Source organism: Lepidochelys kempii, chromosome 1 (genome assembly GCF_965140265.1).
Source record: "Lepidochelys kempii isolate rLepKem1 chromosome 1, rLepKem1.hap2, whole genome shotgun sequence".
Lineage (NCBI taxonomy): Eukaryota > Metazoa > Chordata > Testudines > Cheloniidae > Lepidochelys > Lepidochelys kempii.
In genome coordinates, this window is record NC_133256.1 from 20,503,147 (window position 1) to 20,521,515 (window position 18,369).

The 18,369-nt window shown below is 41.9% G+C and overlaps 1 protein-coding gene across 14 annotated transcripts in view; it reads right to left on the reverse strand.

Annotated features, from left to right (window-relative positions):
* The window catches only part of DLG2 (discs large MAGUK scaffold protein 2), a 1,493,215-nt gene that overhangs the window by 919,173 nt on the left and 555,673 nt on the right, over window positions 1-18,369 (reverse strand). For 2 of the 14 annotated variants that reach the window (XM_073336250.1, XM_073336186.1), the window contains exon 1: window positions 15,529-15,630. The exons of the other annotated variants lie outside the window; for them this stretch is intronic. In XM_073336250.1, the coding sequence (XP_073192351.1) occupies window positions 15,529-15,630 (102 nt within the window). Of the gene's footprint in view, window positions 1-15,528; window positions 15,631-18,369 lie in introns of those variants that run through there. 14 annotated transcript variants of the gene reach the window in all.

An 18,369-nucleotide genomic window follows, 5' to 3' on the forward strand; every position in this document is an offset into this window, starting at 1 on the left:
TTAAAATTACGCCATGATTTTCCTCATGTAAGTAACAGGGCAACACTGAGCCAAGCAATATCAGGTGCACTCTTTGTAATACTACTAGTTTTAACTTCTACAGGGCCTCGAATCACTAATTATCATAATGATAAAAATGTGAATATTGCCACCATACAGGTCAAGCGGGGAGTTTCATGTGGGTCTCCCACCCACATTCTGCTTCACCCAGGGACTAAGAGTGAGTCTGAAATGGGAAGCAGTAGCATGGAAGAAGGCATAAAGATTGGTGTGAGAAGGAAAATGAAGGGAGTAGTTAGGCAGAGCACATGAGCCGAGTAGAGGGAGCACTGGGAGGAAGATTAGCAGAATTATGTAGAGCCTTTAACTCCATTTGATAGATTGAGAATCAAATGCATGAAGGTGAAATCCTGGGTCCCTGGAATTCATTAGCAAAACTCCCATTAACTTCAGCATGGCCAGGATTTCACCCAATGGGACTTTCCCAAGTTCTCATAATGGATTAGTGGCAGACCTGGGAATGCCACCTAGAACTTTTAACGTCCATGCCTTTTCTCTAGACTACTCATTCTTCTATTTTAGATTGAAAGTTCGTCAGGCCAGGGACATCACTTTTTAAAGTTTGTTTTGCTGAGTGTATTGTTGGATATTAAATACATCAATATTATCTTGCAAACGCTCTTACACGTTTCAAACAGCAGTATGACAAAGCACGCTACGCAATTTTTAATGCACGGTAGCAAGGTCCAAGTGGTGACTTAGTGCGTACATGCTAGAGCTTGCCACACACTAGTTCTCTGTATAGAGAAGCCCTATGTTGCTCAGGAATGGAATCTATATTTCATAAAAATAAAACTGTTCAAGTTGTGTCAGAGTAATTCCCCAGTTAATTATTATCCCAAACTACTGTACATGGGAGATATTAGTACCATGTTATAAATAAATTATTTTGCCAATGACCAAGACCATGCTAAGCTTACAATCCAACTTCAGCCATGAGAAGGAAACTGGGAACAACAAGCAGTGCAGAGGGAATAGTGTAAAGATGGACAAGGGTAGCGGTTTTGTTTCTCGGTGGTGAACAATATACTCATAAGGCAAAGTGTCCCATGCTGCAGAGCCCTGAGATACCAGTCCTGCAGTTTACTATGCTTGGACAGACCAGTGGCTTCAATGGGGCTCCACACGGGTGGAGCAGTCCACCTACCTATTGTAAATTGCAGGATCTGGAGCTTAATGTGCAGTTCAAGTGGCACTCTGCAGTGGACTGAAGGTTCCCTCTAATGAGCAGGCCCCTGATCCAGTCAGAAGTTGCGCAATGTAATTATTGGTTTAGCTCCTTGCGACAGGTGGATGTTCATGTGCGTCAACTGCCTGTCTGACGTGTCACTGAGTTATTTTTAAGCAAACTTCAAAATAAAAATAAATAAATAAAAAGAGGCCAAGCAGCAGAGTTCTGGAGTGTAGTTCTCCCCTTCAGCCAGGGCGTACAATATACTCGGACATAGTAGCACTACTTGCCCTGGTGCAGATAAAAGCCCATCAAGGCATTTTCACTTCAAACTCTTTTTCCAGGGGTTTATAATTCAACCATGACAATTAGCTGTGGGCAAAGATTGGCATGCAAGGGTTCAGGCCTAGAAGTAAGGGCTTTTAAAGAGCCCCAGAACAAGAGCTTTCAAGTTATATCTGTATTATATACACACTATTTGGAGGGAGGTTAGGGGAGAGATGCCTAGAGCTTGACATTTCCCACCCTAATCCCCACTGCAATGTACTCCTCCCATCCTAGTCGAGGTTTGTATTTTGTTTTTAAAAATTAAAACCAGCACCATTTTGTACTTACATTGCTCTTCTCAGTCAAAGTGCTGTACAAGCAATAACTATTAATCCTTACAACACCCCGTGAGGTAAGTATTAACAACCTAATTTCCCAGATAGAGATGGTAAGCAAGGCAGAATTTGCTCAAGGACACAAGAGCCAGGAACAGAACTCACTCCAGGAACCACAGATTCCTCTTCATTACTCAGCAGTCCAGTCAGGTCACTCAGCATCACCACCTTCTGGGGTATATCAAAAAGTCTTTCCTTCAGCAATGCTAGCAGTCTTCCCATTAACTGCCTCAGGGGGTACTCCTTCGTTTGCTAGTAGGGAAACCAGCCCTCTACTTCAGGTAGCCTGCCTGCCCTCTATGCCAGGTTTCAGTCCAGGGTCTCCCAAACCAGCAGTTGTGGGCTCTCTTTTCCCAGCCCTCATTGCTTCTTCCCTAGACTGCTTCCTACTCTTCTAACCCACCCTTCTCTGGGTGTAACAGCTCCAAACCCTGTTTACTCTTTCCAGGGAGTGACTGCTGACTCTCTGTTGCCTGCTCCCTGGCTTTATAGGCCCTGCATTTTCCTGCCCAGCTGAACGTGCTTGCAATCAATTCCCTGTTCCCTGGCTCTTCTTCCAGGTACAGCTAGTGGAGTTAATAGGCCTACCCAGCCACTTTGACCCCTTCCAATCCTGTGTGGTGCAGACACACTATCACAGAGAAATTAAATGGCTTGCTCAAGGTCACACAAGAGATCTAAGGTACAGACAGGAAAAGCACCCTCTTGCAATCTAGTCCAATGCTTTAACCACAAGACCATTCTCTCTCCCCATCATAGGCTGCAATTTTCCAAAGAGATCCGCAAGCAAGACTCTTTCTGCATAAAGAGAGCCACTAGAATCAACAGAAGTAAGGGCCTATACTTGTAAGTCTCTTTTTGCAAAATAGAGCCCATAATGAATATGTTAACTATACTTTGGTGCTGCACCAATATTTTATCTAATACTTAAATCTACAAAAGGAAATTGATATAATAAAAAGACATTTTTTAAAATATCCTCTACCATAAAATAAGTATTGTGAATACTATTTTGGGGAGTATAAAAACTACTTTTGTAGCTTCAGAAGAACCTTATCCCATGAAAATTTTCTGTTTTGCTGACATTGTCATTTAAATATATATGAATTATAAAATCTTATGATGTAATTTTCATGTCATACTTGTACCTACATATGGTGTAATCTTAATATATTTAGTAATATCAAATAGTACTTCCAATAATTGCATTACATCAAGATATTGTATAAGTTTAAAAAAAAAAACTATTCAAGCAGAATTAAAGATCTGAGACAACAGCAAGAAAACATGCAAATTCCCATTTGAGGTGTATAGTAACTGATGTTTTAGGGTTTATCCCAGACCAGTGAGGGATTGTCTCACCACCATCCCTGCAGTTTTGGGTGCCTTCAATGCTATGCTGCTGTGACTCACAGCATGAACACCAACAGCCACATACAAGCTTGTAGGTCACAACCTGGCTTCCACCAGTTTTAGCTACTTTTTGCAGGGTGACCCCAACACCCTTCTAGTTCTGAATTTCCCCCAAACCATCTGCATAGTGACAATCTGCTGGGGTTCCCAGAAGTGTGAGTTACTGTGTTACTCTTCAGCCTCAGTGAGAGTTTTGCTATTACTAAGCTGTGTGACACACCAGCTTTTCTGCCTTGTCAGCAAACTCTTCAGGACTCTGCCAGTCCAAATGTTGCATTGCAGGTAACAGACAGTGAGCACCAACTACCAAATTCTCCAGACTCATCTCCCAGCCCTCTCCTGGAACATTCACAGCGTGTTGCTCCTTTAAAGAGGCAATATACTGCAGCTCATTAATCTAATTGGGGTTTGACAAAGCACACTTATTTCAATCTAAGTGTTTAACTAGTTTATAGTGAAAGTAAAACAAGTTTATTTAACAAGAGGACATAGGATTAAGGAATAAAGACAAAGTGTTGCAAGCAAACAAAAATAAAAATACACTTCTAAGACTAAAACTTTCAGCAAATTACCATCTGTCATAAATATAAAGGGAAGGGTAAACCCCTTTGAAATCCCTCCTGGCCAGGGGAAAGCTCCTCTCACCTGTAAAGGGTTAAGAAGCTAAAGGTAACCTCGCTGGCATCTGACCAAAATGATCAATGAGGAGACAAGATACTTTCAAAAGCTGGGAGGAGGGAGAGAAACAAAGGGTCTGTGTGTCTGTCTATATGCTGGTTTTCTGCCGGGGATAGACCAGGAATGGAGTCTTAGAACTTTTAGTAAGTAATCTAGCTAGGTATGCATTTGATTATGATTTCTTTAAATGGCTGAGAAAAGAATTGTGCTGAATAGAATGACTATTTCTGTCTGTGTGTCTTTTTCGTAACTTAAGGTTTTGCCTAGAGGGATTCTCTATGTTTTGAATCTGATTACCCTGTAAGGTACCTACCATCCTGATTTTACAGAGGTGATTCCTTTACTTCTATTTACTTCTATTTCTATTAAAAGTCTTCTTGTAAGAAAACTGAATGCTTTTTCATTGTTCTCAGATCCAAGGGTTTGGGTCTGTGGTCACCTATGCAAATTGGTGAGGCTTTTTACCAAACCTTGTCCAGGAAGTGGGGTGCAAGGTTTTGGGAAGTATTTAGGGGGGAAAGACGTTTCCAAACAGCTCTTCCCCAGTAACCAGTATTTGTTTGGTGGTGGTAGCGGCCAATCCAAGGACAAAGGGTGGAATATTTTGTACCTTGGGGAAGTTTTGACCTAAGCTGGTAAAGATAAGCTTAGGAGGTTTTTCATGCAGGTCCCCACATCTGTACCCTAGCGTTCAGAGTGGGGAAGGAACCTTGACACCATCTTTGCCTAAGCAGGTTTCCCACCTAAACTATTTTGTTGCTTTCCGGCTTGTTCTTCCCACAACCCCAATCAATATATTCATACAGGGAAGTTTTATTACCCAAGGTACAGTAACACCATCTACTAACCAGGTCACAGACAATGTTCACAAAGTTACTGCATCTCAGTAGTCTTAAATTATTATTTGCACTATCACAGCACCTAGGAATCCTAGTCATGGACCAGGACCCCTTTGTGCTAGGTGCTATACAAATATAAAACAAAGATAGATTGTAATCTCCCTGGGGCAGGAACTAAGCGTAAGACATGAGACAGACAGGAAAGTACAAGTAAACAATAAGACAACTGTGGTCAGGATGATAGACAGTGGTCTCTGCACACAGCAGTGTCACATTCCCCGTATCATTAACTGAACTATTCAAATGTTGATGGTTCCTCTGAACTGGGTTGGTGATTTTGTGAAAACAAAACTGCCTTTAGATTTCTGACCCTTCTTGTTTCTGCTTTGGCTGAAAGTAGCGTGAGAACAGCAGTTTGGCCTTGCTACATCCATTGCTAGCTAGAAGCAGGTAGGACAGTCAACTTTCCTAAAGTCACACAGGAATCCTGTGACAGAGTGGGACATAAAATCCAGGATTTCTCAAGTCCCAGTCAAGTGCCTTAACCACAAGATCATCTCTCCCCTCCTGTAAGTGAAAGATACAGGTGTAAATCCTCCACAGTATTAACATAATGGGTGCGAAAGGAAACAAAACTCTCTGCTGAACCGCAATAGATTTAGTTTGAATGCTACAGCATTTCTCATACAAACCCACACATTAATCCACTTCTACCTCTTAATGGAATCTTTGCATTTGTGAAAGGTCTGTCTAAACACCATGATTTTCTGAATTATTTTAAAATTAAGGGAAATAAGAACAAATACGTCTCTGTGAGAGATCACAGCAAGTCACTAACATTCTGCATCCCAAGAGAAACACAGAAGAGCAGTTGCCTGACAACTACTTGTGCATCCGTTAGAAAATTTATATTTAAGAGGTGCTGTACACTGAGTACTCCGCTCCCACTGACCCAACAGAATATGTGGGTGCTTAGCATTTTTATGGGGTTAGGGAGAATCAGATTCCATTGCTGAGACTGCCAATAAGTGTGCTGGCTATGATGGGAGGAACAAACAAATATATACGCTGGATCAGATCTGTGGTCCAGCCACTGCAGTCTCCTGTTTCTGACAGTGGCCAGCACCTGCTATCTTCAAAGGAAGGTGCAAGAAGTCCCAAAGGAGACAATTATGGAATAATCTTCCCACTGGAGAAGTTTGTCTCACTCTCATCAATTAGTAGTAACTAGAAATTCTACTAGCTCTACAGTATTAATTTTTAAAGGAAGATGCAAGCTTCTTAGCCTATGACATCTTTGACATTTCAGTCAAAATTTCTATAGTGCCTACTGCAGTGGCAGCTAGGTATTTAGTTAGGGAGATTTAAGAACAAAACCAATGGGGCTCATTGTGCTCTGAAGTTCCCTACCAAGTGGCTGCCAAAGAGTCACTTCTAAAAGCAAAAAGACATTTTTAGCTGAAAATGCTGCTGGCTACAGCATGTTCAAACCTAAGAATCATCCTCATGAACCTCACAGGCTATTGTGTCTGCTATGATGGAACATATGGTGAGAGATGGCCCCTCATGAAGCCACTTTCCAAACCGTTCTGAATTTTCCCCACACCTCCAAGTAATCACCAACGCAATGAGTTACAGCCAGAAGCAGAGACTCATGCACAGATGTGTGTTCTCAGGGGCCCACGCCACTCCAGAGGTGCCATTCAGCACTATCTAGAAGTGCCAGGTTGCCTTCAAAAGTAATGTTAAGTAACTAAGCATGGGGGGTGATAAAAGCTTGAATTATTTTGCAGAAGGCAAGATTGCCAACTCCAAGCGTTCAGAATCACAAGTTACCCTACAGGTGACGTTGATGGTACTACTTTGGCATAGGGTACTATGGTGCAATTCTTTCTTCCCAGTTCAATATTCCTTTTCTCCCCGCAAGTGGCCAAATGTCACCATTATTCATGAGGTCATGTTGACTTGCCTGTGGGTCACAGCAGGGGTATACGGGCATGCTTTAGAGTGGCTATTCCTTCCTTTGTGAACGTTCTCAAGAAGGTAGTGATTGGACACTGCTCCCCTCGAGGGCACTCTGATGTGGCATTCTACAGGGTTCTATCTGGTCATCCCTCTTGTTTACATGTACCCAGGATAGTGAGAAGAGATGGGCGGCAGTATTTTCAGTATGCGGATTACAGTTTGATACCTCCATTTCACCTGACCCAGCCAAAATAGTCAATGATTTTACTTGATGACTGGGTCATGGTTGAGAGCCAGCTCGTTTAGCTCAATCCAGACAAGACTGAATGTTAGATGGCTGAGGAAAGCAACCAGAAGCTATGGCATGAATTATATCTGTCCCTTTGGTTAAGGGACCTTTTCTACCATTTACTGGTCAGGTTCATGCTCTGGGGGGACTGGTGGGATTGTTACAAGAAGAGCAGCTAGCAGCAATGACAAGTCAGGTCAGCTTTTTACCATTTATGCACAGCCAGGAGGTTGCAGCTGTTGGATGCAGAACTTACAACCATCAGCCATGCTTTTCTCACCTCAAGATTAGATATTGCAAAGTAGTCTACATGGTGTTACATCTTAAAACAGTGTAGAAACTGAAGCAAGCACAAAAAACACATCTGCCCACTTTGTCTTCCCACAACCATATTAAACCAGTGCACCATGATCCACATTGGCTTCATGTGGGTTTCTCAGTGAAGAATGAGGTGTTGTGTTTGCTCTTTAAGCCATTCATGGCTTAGGAGCTGAACAATTGTCTCTGCTTATATCGCACTACTATGGTTGAGATCAACAGAGGCACTCAAGCTGGAGCCCTATAGATATGACAAGAGGGCTGCTGGCAGGTTGTTTCCATGTGGGCCCCTTGACTTTGGAATTCACTCCCCACCCAGTCAGAGAGCCTGAGCCTGTTGACTTTCGGAGTGCACCATACAGGTCATCTTTTCCCTGCAGGCATTTGAAAGTGGGAGGAAATCCAGTGTTTACACTGCCTGGCTCATTTTATCTACCTTAAATTGTACCACTGCACTTAGGATATATTTTTAAGTTATGTGAGGGAATAGGCATCCCTTTTTACATTTCTGTAAGTTAATACCTCAGTCTGTATCCAATTGCCCTTATCTAAGAAAATTCAACAATACCTCATAGCAAGAGGTATAGCCAGCTGAGACTATTTGGGTTTATGAGTTAGCTTTCATGGATTCTACAGTAGAGAGAAAACTCTTTGCCTTCAGCATTGCTACTGCATAAGAATGTACAAATCCCCTGTGACACAGCTGATCATACTCAGTCTCCTGCCACGGGCAACCCAGCTTTCTCCCCTGCAACTACATCTGTTGCTGAGCAATTTTTTAAAACCATGCTGACCTAACAAAGTAGATATGTGGAAGCATTCAGGTACCACTCTGTGTATTATCCACTATGCATAACAATTATGTTCCACTGGACTCACTCTGATAGTCTAGGCAGTAAACTCCCTCAGAGCATTCTGGAACCTAATACGATCTATCAGTCTCCAATAGTGGACCACAGAAACAGGTGTGATCATGAATATCTATTCTCACACCACCCCATTTCCAGTCGCAATCCAAAAATCAGAATTGAAATATGTTTACGAGTAAGAACTCATAAGCCACCTTGAATAGTCCCATGAGATTCCACAAATCAAACCTTTATTCAGTTATTTAAGGTTTACTTTTATTACCCATTATTATAACACTCTTGAGGTGCTAACATTAAAGAAAATGGCTTCTACCAAGAGAAGCTTGCAACTTGGGATTTACAGATTCATCAGCCCTGTGTTATTACACAAGTTTTATTTTTAGGTACTATCTAAAAAGGTATTTAAATATATTAGTGGTGTGGGGGGTTGCTACCAACCTCCTGATCAGGAAGAGGATTTTGAGTGCACAATGTTGTGGGAAATCAAAGGCCTCATTTGAGTTAGATTTGACTATTCATGTGCTTTAGTCTAGGGACATATGTAAATCTTTGCACAGAAACTGGCCAAATGTCCCATCAGGCAGTTGAAGAGAGTTGGGGCTTTTGCACCTTTGGAAGAGTGAGAGAGTTTGAGATTAGCTGGATATTTCTGCTTAGATGAGCAGTAGTGAAAAAAGAAATTCACAATCTATGACTGGACTCAACTGCTCTCCCAGAGAGCTGTAGGTAATAAATTTGCATGGGCAAGGGAGGAGCGGGGAGAGCTTTCTGCCATCCACAACTGTGCTATGGCCAGACACAAACTTGCCCTAAATAAAAAGGAAAGCATGATTCCTCAGAATTCCCACCAAACTCAGCTAATAAGAGGCCCATGTGCATCTTTTGCTGGAATTTCCAATACATTTTCTAAAAAGTTACACAGGAAAAAGTGAACAAGCAAAACATCACCTGTACATAAGAGTTAAGGGATGTAACTGAAATGACAATATAAGAAGTATCTCAAACAGAAATAATTTCTGGCATTCCACATAAGAACAAAATTAACAGATGTTAAGAGGCCTGAGGTAACAGTACATCCACATTAACTACTTATTAAAGACCCAGTTCAGCAAAGTACTGCAGCCTATATTTACAATTAAGCATGTGCTTAAGTCCCATTGACTTCAATGAGATTTAGGCATATGCTTCAGTGCTTTGCTGAATTGAGGCCTAAGCCATCTACTCTTCTGTGATAAACATCATTTGAACTGTAGGGGAATTAGGATCCTGTGATTAGGGTGCTACCCTAGGACTTGAGAGGCACAGGTAAGTTTATGGAGGGGATGGTATGACAAGATTGCCTACTTATGGCATGTAGCTAATCTGTGACAGCTAGCAGCAAATATCTCCAACAACTAGGGATGGGACACTAGATGGGGAGGGCTCTGAGATACTACATAGAATTCTTTCCTTGGTGTCTGGCTGGTGGGTCTTGGTCACACGCTCAGGGTCTAACTGATCACCATATTTGGAGTCGGGAAAGAATTTTCCCCTGAGAAAGACTGGCAGAGACCCTGCGGGTTATTTGCCTTCCTCTGAAACATGGGGCATGGTTTAAACTAGTGCAAATGGTGAATTCTCTGTAACTTGAAGTCTTTAAACCATGATTTGAGGACTTCAGTAACTCTCCAGAGATTAGGGTCATAGGAGTGGGTGGTGAGCTTCTGTGGCCTGCAATGTGCAGGAGGTGCGACTAGATAATCATGATGGTCCTTTCTGACCTTAAAGTCTATGAATCAATGAGATTCAGTCCCCTGCTCCATCAGATTGTATGTGAGAGACCATGGGAGTGAGGTACTTAGCCATTTTTGAAAATCCCTTTAGGTACCTGTATGCTTGTTTTAGCACCTAAATACCTTTAAAAATCGGTACAGTCTCTCTGTGCTTCAGTTCCCTGTCCATACAATGACTTTCCTACTTCACAGAAGCATTCTGAGGATAAATAAACTGAAGACTGAGGTGCACTCAGACACTGCACTCCAGGGGACAATATAAGTACTTAAGACACACAGAAGCTGTGCTGCCTTTCAAGTTACATTACTTTGAACCCTTCTTCATTTTGAAAGTAAGAGTCTGTAAGACTGGCCAAAAACAGGCCATGTACCAATTTCCATGAAAACAGGCTCAGAATTAAAGCTGTCCAGCATGCCACACAGATTATTCCATTCTCAGGAATATCCATGCAACATATGGTATAGGTAGGCCATTGCGCATGTGTTCTCAAAAAGGTACCAGCAGCCACACCCCACCCCATCCTTTCTCCAGAAAACTCCCCATGGCTCGTCCTGTTAGGAATCAGCAAACTGTAACATCACTGTGTTGGGGGTAGCAAGAAATGGGTTATGATGGTGCAGACCCAAAATTTCCTTTCTTACCCACCTCAAGACTTTGGTTCTAACTTAGTGTAAGGGGACTGTTAGCCCCTTACTAAAGTGCTTACTGGGGGGTTGGTTGGCTAGCTCCCAGTACCAAAAGAAAGGGGAAGGGTCGACGGGAAATCAGGACCCTGAGACAGTCCTCAGGGGCAATGGGGAGAGGCCAATGCTCCAGGTTAGCCTGATTGACAGGGCGGGCCAGCTAATGAGGGAGTCAAGAGGCCAGGGGTCCCATCCTCCATATAAGCTGGGGCTGCTTGGTCCAGAGTGGTGCTGAACTAAGAAGAGAGCAGCAGCAGGCAGAGGGGCTAAAGAAGCAGCTCAGGGAGCAGATCAATGCTGGGTGCAGAGCTGCAGCAACCAGAACCAGAGAGGCAGCTCAGGGTGCTGTGCTGGAGGCAAAGCAGCAGCAGCAGGGCAGAGTGGAGCTGAAGCTGGGGCACTCCAGAGCCAGCTGTGGTGAGCAGCTGGGTAGGGGTGCCAGGTGTCTGATTTTTGACTGGAACATCTGGTTGAAAAGGGACCCTGGTGGTTCCAGTCAGCACTGCTGACTGGGCTGCTAAAAGTGGCTAGCTCTGTGTGGCTCCTGGAAGCGGCCTTCATGTCCCTGAGGCTCCTAGGTGCAGGGGCAGCCAGGGGGGCTCTGCGCACTGCCCCTGCCCGCGTGCAGGCACTATCCCAAATGTCAGCTCCACGGCTCCCATTGTCCAGGAGCTGGAGAGACATGTTGCTGCTTCTGGGAGGCACCTGGGGTAAGTGCCGCCCAGAGCCTGCACCCCCAGCCCAGAGACCATACCCCCTCCCACATCCCAAACCCAGCCCAGCAAAAATGAGCGAGCGAGGGTGGGGGAGAGTGAGTGATGGAGAGAGTGGGGAATGGAGTGAGCTGGGGGACGGGGCCTCAGAGAAGAGGCAGGGCAAGGGTGTTCAGTTTTATGCAATCAGAAAGTTGGCAACCCTACAGCTGGGGAGTTGTGATGGGGGGCCTGGGCAGAGGTCACAGCGCAGGGAGATCCCATCAGTGAAGGGACCTTGCAGGCCAGACTTGGAGGGGGATCGTAACCCCAACGGGCGTAGAGGGCAATGCTGGGAAGAAGGGCCCTTCCACCCAGAGCCTGAAGACATGTGTCCACCACCAGCGCAAGTGTCCAGCTGGCAGCATGCCTGCAGCGCAGCCAGGGCCCAGGAGGGAGGCCTGACACATGTGAGAAACAGACTGTGAACTTCCCTTACATTCCAGAGACAGCTGTTTGTGATGATGTCCCCATGCCACAGAGTAGGGTTGTGTGTTTTCCTTTAACCTTTCTCATGTTTTAAAAACTGATTGCTGTTTAAGAAATTATATTTGTTGACCTAGATGCAATGATCAGTGGGTCAGGAAAGCGTCCAGAACCGAGAGAGTACCCTGCAGTTGGGACACCCTAACCTCCTTGGGGTTGAGCTCCCCAGGGATCCTGGGCCCAGCCTTGTTGGGATTGCGAGGACTCTGCCACATAAGAGTAGAAGCGGAGTCCGAAGTCAGGCAGGTCTCTGGGTAAAGGAAGTGGGAGTGAGGACTCAGATCCTTTCGCTAGCTAATTCCACCGGGGTAGTGTATAAGCCAGGAAAGTTCCCCACAATATAGTGAGACCATGCCCCTGCTTACATTAGGGCACAAAGCTATAAATAAAAAGTGTTAGGAACATTCCAGTTTTAAAAACTTTCACAGTCTTTCAGAGAGGAGATTTTTCTTTGTCTCTATTCAATATATATTTGCTATACTCTGATTTGTTATCTGACCTGTTTATTTTACAACATGGAGATATTTGTCTGAACTTTGAATTCCTTTTTGAAAGAACAGTATATAGTGGAGTACTGACTTATTTTTATGATGGTGAGATAATGGAAAACCATTTTTTTTCACCACACATACACAACTCGAGTCTGGGATTTTACCTTTTGTTGTAAATTGATTCATCGGGTGTTCCTGGAAGAGATCATCTTTTACATCACTAATGCTAGACTCTTCTGGAGCTACTCCAAATTTATGTAGTATAAGTGAACTCTTTTCCAAAAAAAAAAACAGATCCAGATGGGAATGGCAACAATCCATACCCTTAAATATAAAGGACTAGGAGTCTTTAAACCATGAGCCCAAAGCAAAGCTACTTGAAAAAGAAAAATAGCCTATGCCTAGAGGTGGGCTGGAGAACAAAAGGAGGGGGAGGAGCAGCTTTGGGGCAAAAAGAGGAAGGCGAGTCCTTACCCAAGGGAGAGGGTGAGGACTCCAGCTGGGGCCAATGATGAGGGGTTGGAGTGAGGAAGGGGGCTCAGGGGTGGGGCTGAGGGATTCGGAGTGTGGGAGGGGGCTCCCAGCTGGGGCAGGGCGTACGGGCTGTGGGCTTTCCCTTTAGTCCCCCTGCTCTTCTAGTCCTGATCCAATTAGATCTAGGAGAGAATGCAGACCATACACTTGAGCAAAATACAACAAACTTCTAACCATGCTCTTAAGCATTGACATGGTATGTCCTCTCTCAGGGACTATACCCGATATTTGTACAGAAACTGACCTTATGATCCAATAAGAGTTCTTTCATCTGATTACTATGTTCCTATCCTTATCAGACAGCTCAGTGAGATAGGCAGAAACTTATTTTAAATATAGTGACCCAGGAATAGCTGACGCTTGTGAAATAATCCAAACATTCCAAATATTAAATATGAGCCACCATTAAAACGGTACAATATGCCCAGAGAGCAGCAAAGTGGTCTGCTTTCATACATAGGGGATTTTACGGGGTCTTCGCAGTGATACAGAAAGTGGAGCCAGTGATAATGTGAAATATCTGTATGTCTACCACTGTACTACACACCGTCTGGTAACAGTGTCAAGTAAGTACAAATTTGACTTGTCTAGGGTGAGTTCAACACAAGTCATTACACTTAGGTTCTTTAGCATAATTCTTCATCATCATTCTTCAGCATCACCATCCTCTTCTCTCTCTCCCTCCCCCCAAGTTATTTCATTCATAATGTGATTTCTTAAAGTAAAAACACCACACTGTGACTAACGTAACAAGCCTGCAGCTCTAAACAAATAAAATTAATTTTATTCTCCTGCTTTGTAACAGAATCTGAAAATCATGAAAGAGCTTAAGTGCCTCAGAGAACATCCTTTGAAAATCATGCTTACGGGCTGGAATACAAATTGGATGCTGGTCCCTAGGCCATTGGCCTACCTTATTAGATTGGTGGCTTGCATTTAATTTCCCCTGACTAATAATTCACCTTTATTAAATTATAATTTAACACTCACAATCAGTTTTGAAGTTAAAATGAAAAAGAAACATTAATTGCTTTTATGAAGAAATTTGAAGAGGCTTATAAATTGTTAAACTGTCAACACTGTTCACATCATTAGTGGCCTCATGACACAGCAATTAAAATTAGAGCACCTTTGTATCTTTTCAGTTTTGTCTGGAATAAGAACAGGGTGATCATGGTTTTCCCATGGGCAACACCTTAAGTACCTAGAAAACATGTATGGAGGTAGAAAGGTAGACACACCAACACTGGTAAATGGTTATTATTAAGTTTTAAAAAACTATACTATGCTTCATACAGTATTCTTAATCTTTAGGTAATCTAGCTATCATTAACCTTTAGTTTACATTTAGAAATACTAGCTCGTCTGTATTATGACAGTATTCTATGGAGTTACTACCTAGTATTTCAGGATATTTTTTGGTATTTCATGGTAACTCCAAAGTAATGTTGTGTTGCTACTCTAAATGAGGTTTGAGGTTTGTTGCGCTGGCATATTTCAATGGACACAGCTATTTATGAGAATTGAAAAATCCATGCAAGTGTAATCATCCTTGAACTGTGATCTTAACTCTTTTTAGTAGCACCAAGTAGTTATTTGATCACTGTACTTTTTAACAAACAGAACAGCTTTAAAATTATTTACGTGATTATTAATACAGACAGCTGTGCATAGGAACTGGCAAAAAATTCTGCACCTCCTACAATCTCATGGTGGATGCTCCAATGATCCAAGAACGAAACTTATTTTTTCCAAAGCTAATATGTCTTGTGTTAACAAGACATCTCTATTAAATTATTTTAGTAAAAGAATAATGAGCAAAAATGGGTACAAGAAAAATTTAAAATCAGAATTTTCTTTCAGGAAAAAATTAAAAACCCAACCCAACATCTTCTTTGCAAAATTAGAGGTGGGATTCCTTTATAGAGCCAAAAATGAACTTCTCTGGATTACTACGCCACCTTTTGACCGACTTTCTCTCTTAAATTTAATTGATTGTCCAGCCCCCCCAAAAAAACATTTATTTAAAATATGCATTTGTCACCTTCTGCAGACTTTTAAAGGTTTTATGGGCTTACTTTGTTTATTATACAGAAGTGCAGAGCTGCATACTTCATCATTTCTAGTCTCATTAGGAGCACCATCACCGATATCAATGAAAATAGTATATACATTTCTACTTAGTTCAGGGTTTCAGAATAACAGGTATACATTTCAAATGCAATGAATCTGGGCAAGTGAGAGATTATGATTTAGTTACCTTTGTTAGCCAAGTATATAATGAAGTCTAAAACAAATTCTATAGTCCAATTGTTTCTCCTATTGGAATCTGTCCTTGTACTATTATAGAAATAAAGGAAACCTTTTCTTACTCTGGATTTCCTATAACATCTGAAATGTATCAGAACTGTAAGCCCTACCATATAGCGAATATATTCCAATTTGCTTTGAATCTTACCTAGATCCCTATTCAGGCATTAAATAAAATAGCACAGAGAATCAAAGGAGTTACAGCATGCATTTAAATACATTAACCGTGTCCTACCTTGCATCCAAACATCAACGATAAAGTGTTGTTGGTGCATGCAACTTTGCAGTGGCAAATCATTGGTGTAAAGCAGTCAGGATTTTTAACAATAGGGCACATTCCTTTAGTGCTGCAGTAGTAGCAGCCTACTGAAAGATAAAAACAAGTAGCTGATACGGCACATGGAGTGGCAACATACGCTGCTCAACAGCTATCTTCTCTTGCTAGTCAGAAGCAGCCTGCTTGAATCTCTACCTGTGTCCCATTCAGCCATCCCCTTCTTTGTTGATGAATCAATGATGCAGCATTGATCATGAATCTCAGGGTTTCCCTTCCACTGGGAAATTAGTTTTACATTGAAGGGAAAAAATGGAAATGAGGGGGAATAGCAGGTGTGGCAGCATTAGCATGTAAAAGGATATAAACGCCTACTCATAACAATCACATAAGATTGTCATGCTAGCTCAAGTGGGCTGAAATTATTCCATCAGAAGAAAAATACTGCAGCTCCTGATTTGGTAAAAAGCCAGTGAGTTGCTGCAATACATAGTCATTGTGGGGAGGGGAAAAAACAAAACAAAACAAAAACAAACAAAAAATCTACTTATCGAAGGAGACACAATCTTCAGCCTTTATCAATATGCATTCCAATAAGGATTCCCTCTCCTCCAACCCCCAGAAAAAGGATCTATTGAATTGCAACTCCATAGAAGCTACGACCTTTGCTTTCTCCAAAACGATGAATCTCAGCATGAAACAAACTGTCCTCAAAGCTGAAAATCTCAGCTCCTGGAGTTTGCAATGGGAGAAAACGCTGTTACAAGTAGCATTTACCCAATCCTCGCCTGCCACATGGGAGCTTTCTCCAGGCACAAATTTGCAAATAGACAGTCTGATGGATTGCAGAAGACACTGAAAAAAAAAAAATACATGAAGCTACATGGAAAACGAACCAGTATGAAGCTTAAAAAACCCAAACACCCCTTTAAACTCTGTTTGAAGTACTATACCTACAGATGAGGCAGCTATAATTCAATAATGTAACCTTTAAACATATTCTACACATTAGCCTCCAGTATGTCAGGAATTTAACCATTACAGTAGTTTAGGGGAACTATAATATTTTGGCTGCAGTAAGAGCAAGCAGGGGTCGTATTTCCACAATTTCAGTAGCAATGGATCAAAATGTATAATGAAGTATGTGGATGGTCAATCGGGTAGCTGTAATTTTTTAAACTTTGTGTTAAAAGTTGAATGAATAAAAGTGAAAATACAAAAAGCAAGAAGGAGAAAAAAAAAGGGGGGGGGGGAACGGCAGTTTAAACACTTTCACAGCTGACAGTGAAATAGTCCCAGCAGTTGTTTAAATAGTGACTTGACCTTTTGTAACTCATGAGGCACTGCTCATCACACTATGAGCTCTTTCTGATTAAATGAGAGCAGTTTGTCTCCCAGACAATTGTCAGTGTATTCTGAAGAGATGATTGGAATATTTTCTGCTAGGGACCAGAGCTAAAGTGAACACAGAATGTGCTTCACAACATTTTATAGAAACACTTATGGCAAATGAAAGTACAAATATGGATGTGCTTCAAAGAATTCTCAGAGTAAATATTAGAGAATTTGTAACTAGATTATATTTTAACTCTATATCTTTATGCTGACTGGAGGCCACAATGTAAAGGGAGCAGTACAATAACTAAAAATAAATAAGTACAGAACTGGATCTTTCCTATGTAATTTACCCCCCGCTTTCCAAAATCTGAAAGTTTAGGTGCAGATTTTTGATTGCCCAGAGCCCAGCAACACGCTTAAATCACTGCCATCAGCTGGAATACCAGTTGTTATGCTATTGCCAAAAGCAGCTAAAAGGAGGCCTTAGCACAACTAACAGACCAGGAGAGGAGAGTGAAGTGAGAATAACCTTGAGGAGTGAACATGACCCTGTGCCCTCCTGACTTGACCTATTTCTCCGAAGCATACGGTTTTGCAGGATGGAAAGTCTGGCAATAGTTTACTATTGCTATACAGTTGGTTAACTGATGGAAAGTTCCCCTGCCTGACTGATGGAAAATTCTCTGACAGGCTATAAATCCACTCCCTTAACTTAGCTTCTATTCAGCAGGGTTTTGGGTTTGTTTGTTTTTTTTTGTTTTGTTTTGTTTTTTGGATGAGCAAGCTATGTAATATTAACAAATTGGGTATGAAGAGGAAGAATATGAGCTCGGGGACATTTGAACGCTTGGACACCTCTCCAGTTCTCCTGCAGATGGAAGGCTGGCCATCGGACATCTATAGTTATCTACCTCTTCAAGACCCTGGGTAAATATGAATCTGAGGGGTGATTTGGGGTGCTCTGCTAACCAGTTGCAGATGTGTGCAAGTGCTGGAGATTAAATAAAGTAGAAGCTTTGAGTGAAAGCACTTTTGTTTGCCTGCTTGCATCAATTATCTATTGGCTGGATGGCAGTGTCCCCATTGATTTATTTCCTGAACACCATCTCACAAAGAGTAAAGTTACCAACAGTTTTGGGTTCAGCAAAACCTCAGGTAACAAAAGGATTTAGTTTCTTAAACAATATGGATTTTGGTTTTTAATACCCTGGATCACTAACTTTTCCTTTTAGAATTTTTCACCATTTATAAAATGATCATGATTTTATATAATAATATTTTACATTTATTAGTTTTGTTTCCTTAAGGATAGAACGGAGGTTACTCAGTTTGCATACAGGTATGCATTACAGTAGTATGTGTTAAAAGTGCTTAGATACAAAATTGATAAGAGAGACTGTATTATGAAGCAGCATGAATTGCTCCATAGTTAAAATTACAACCCAGTTCCCATATTAAGTCCTA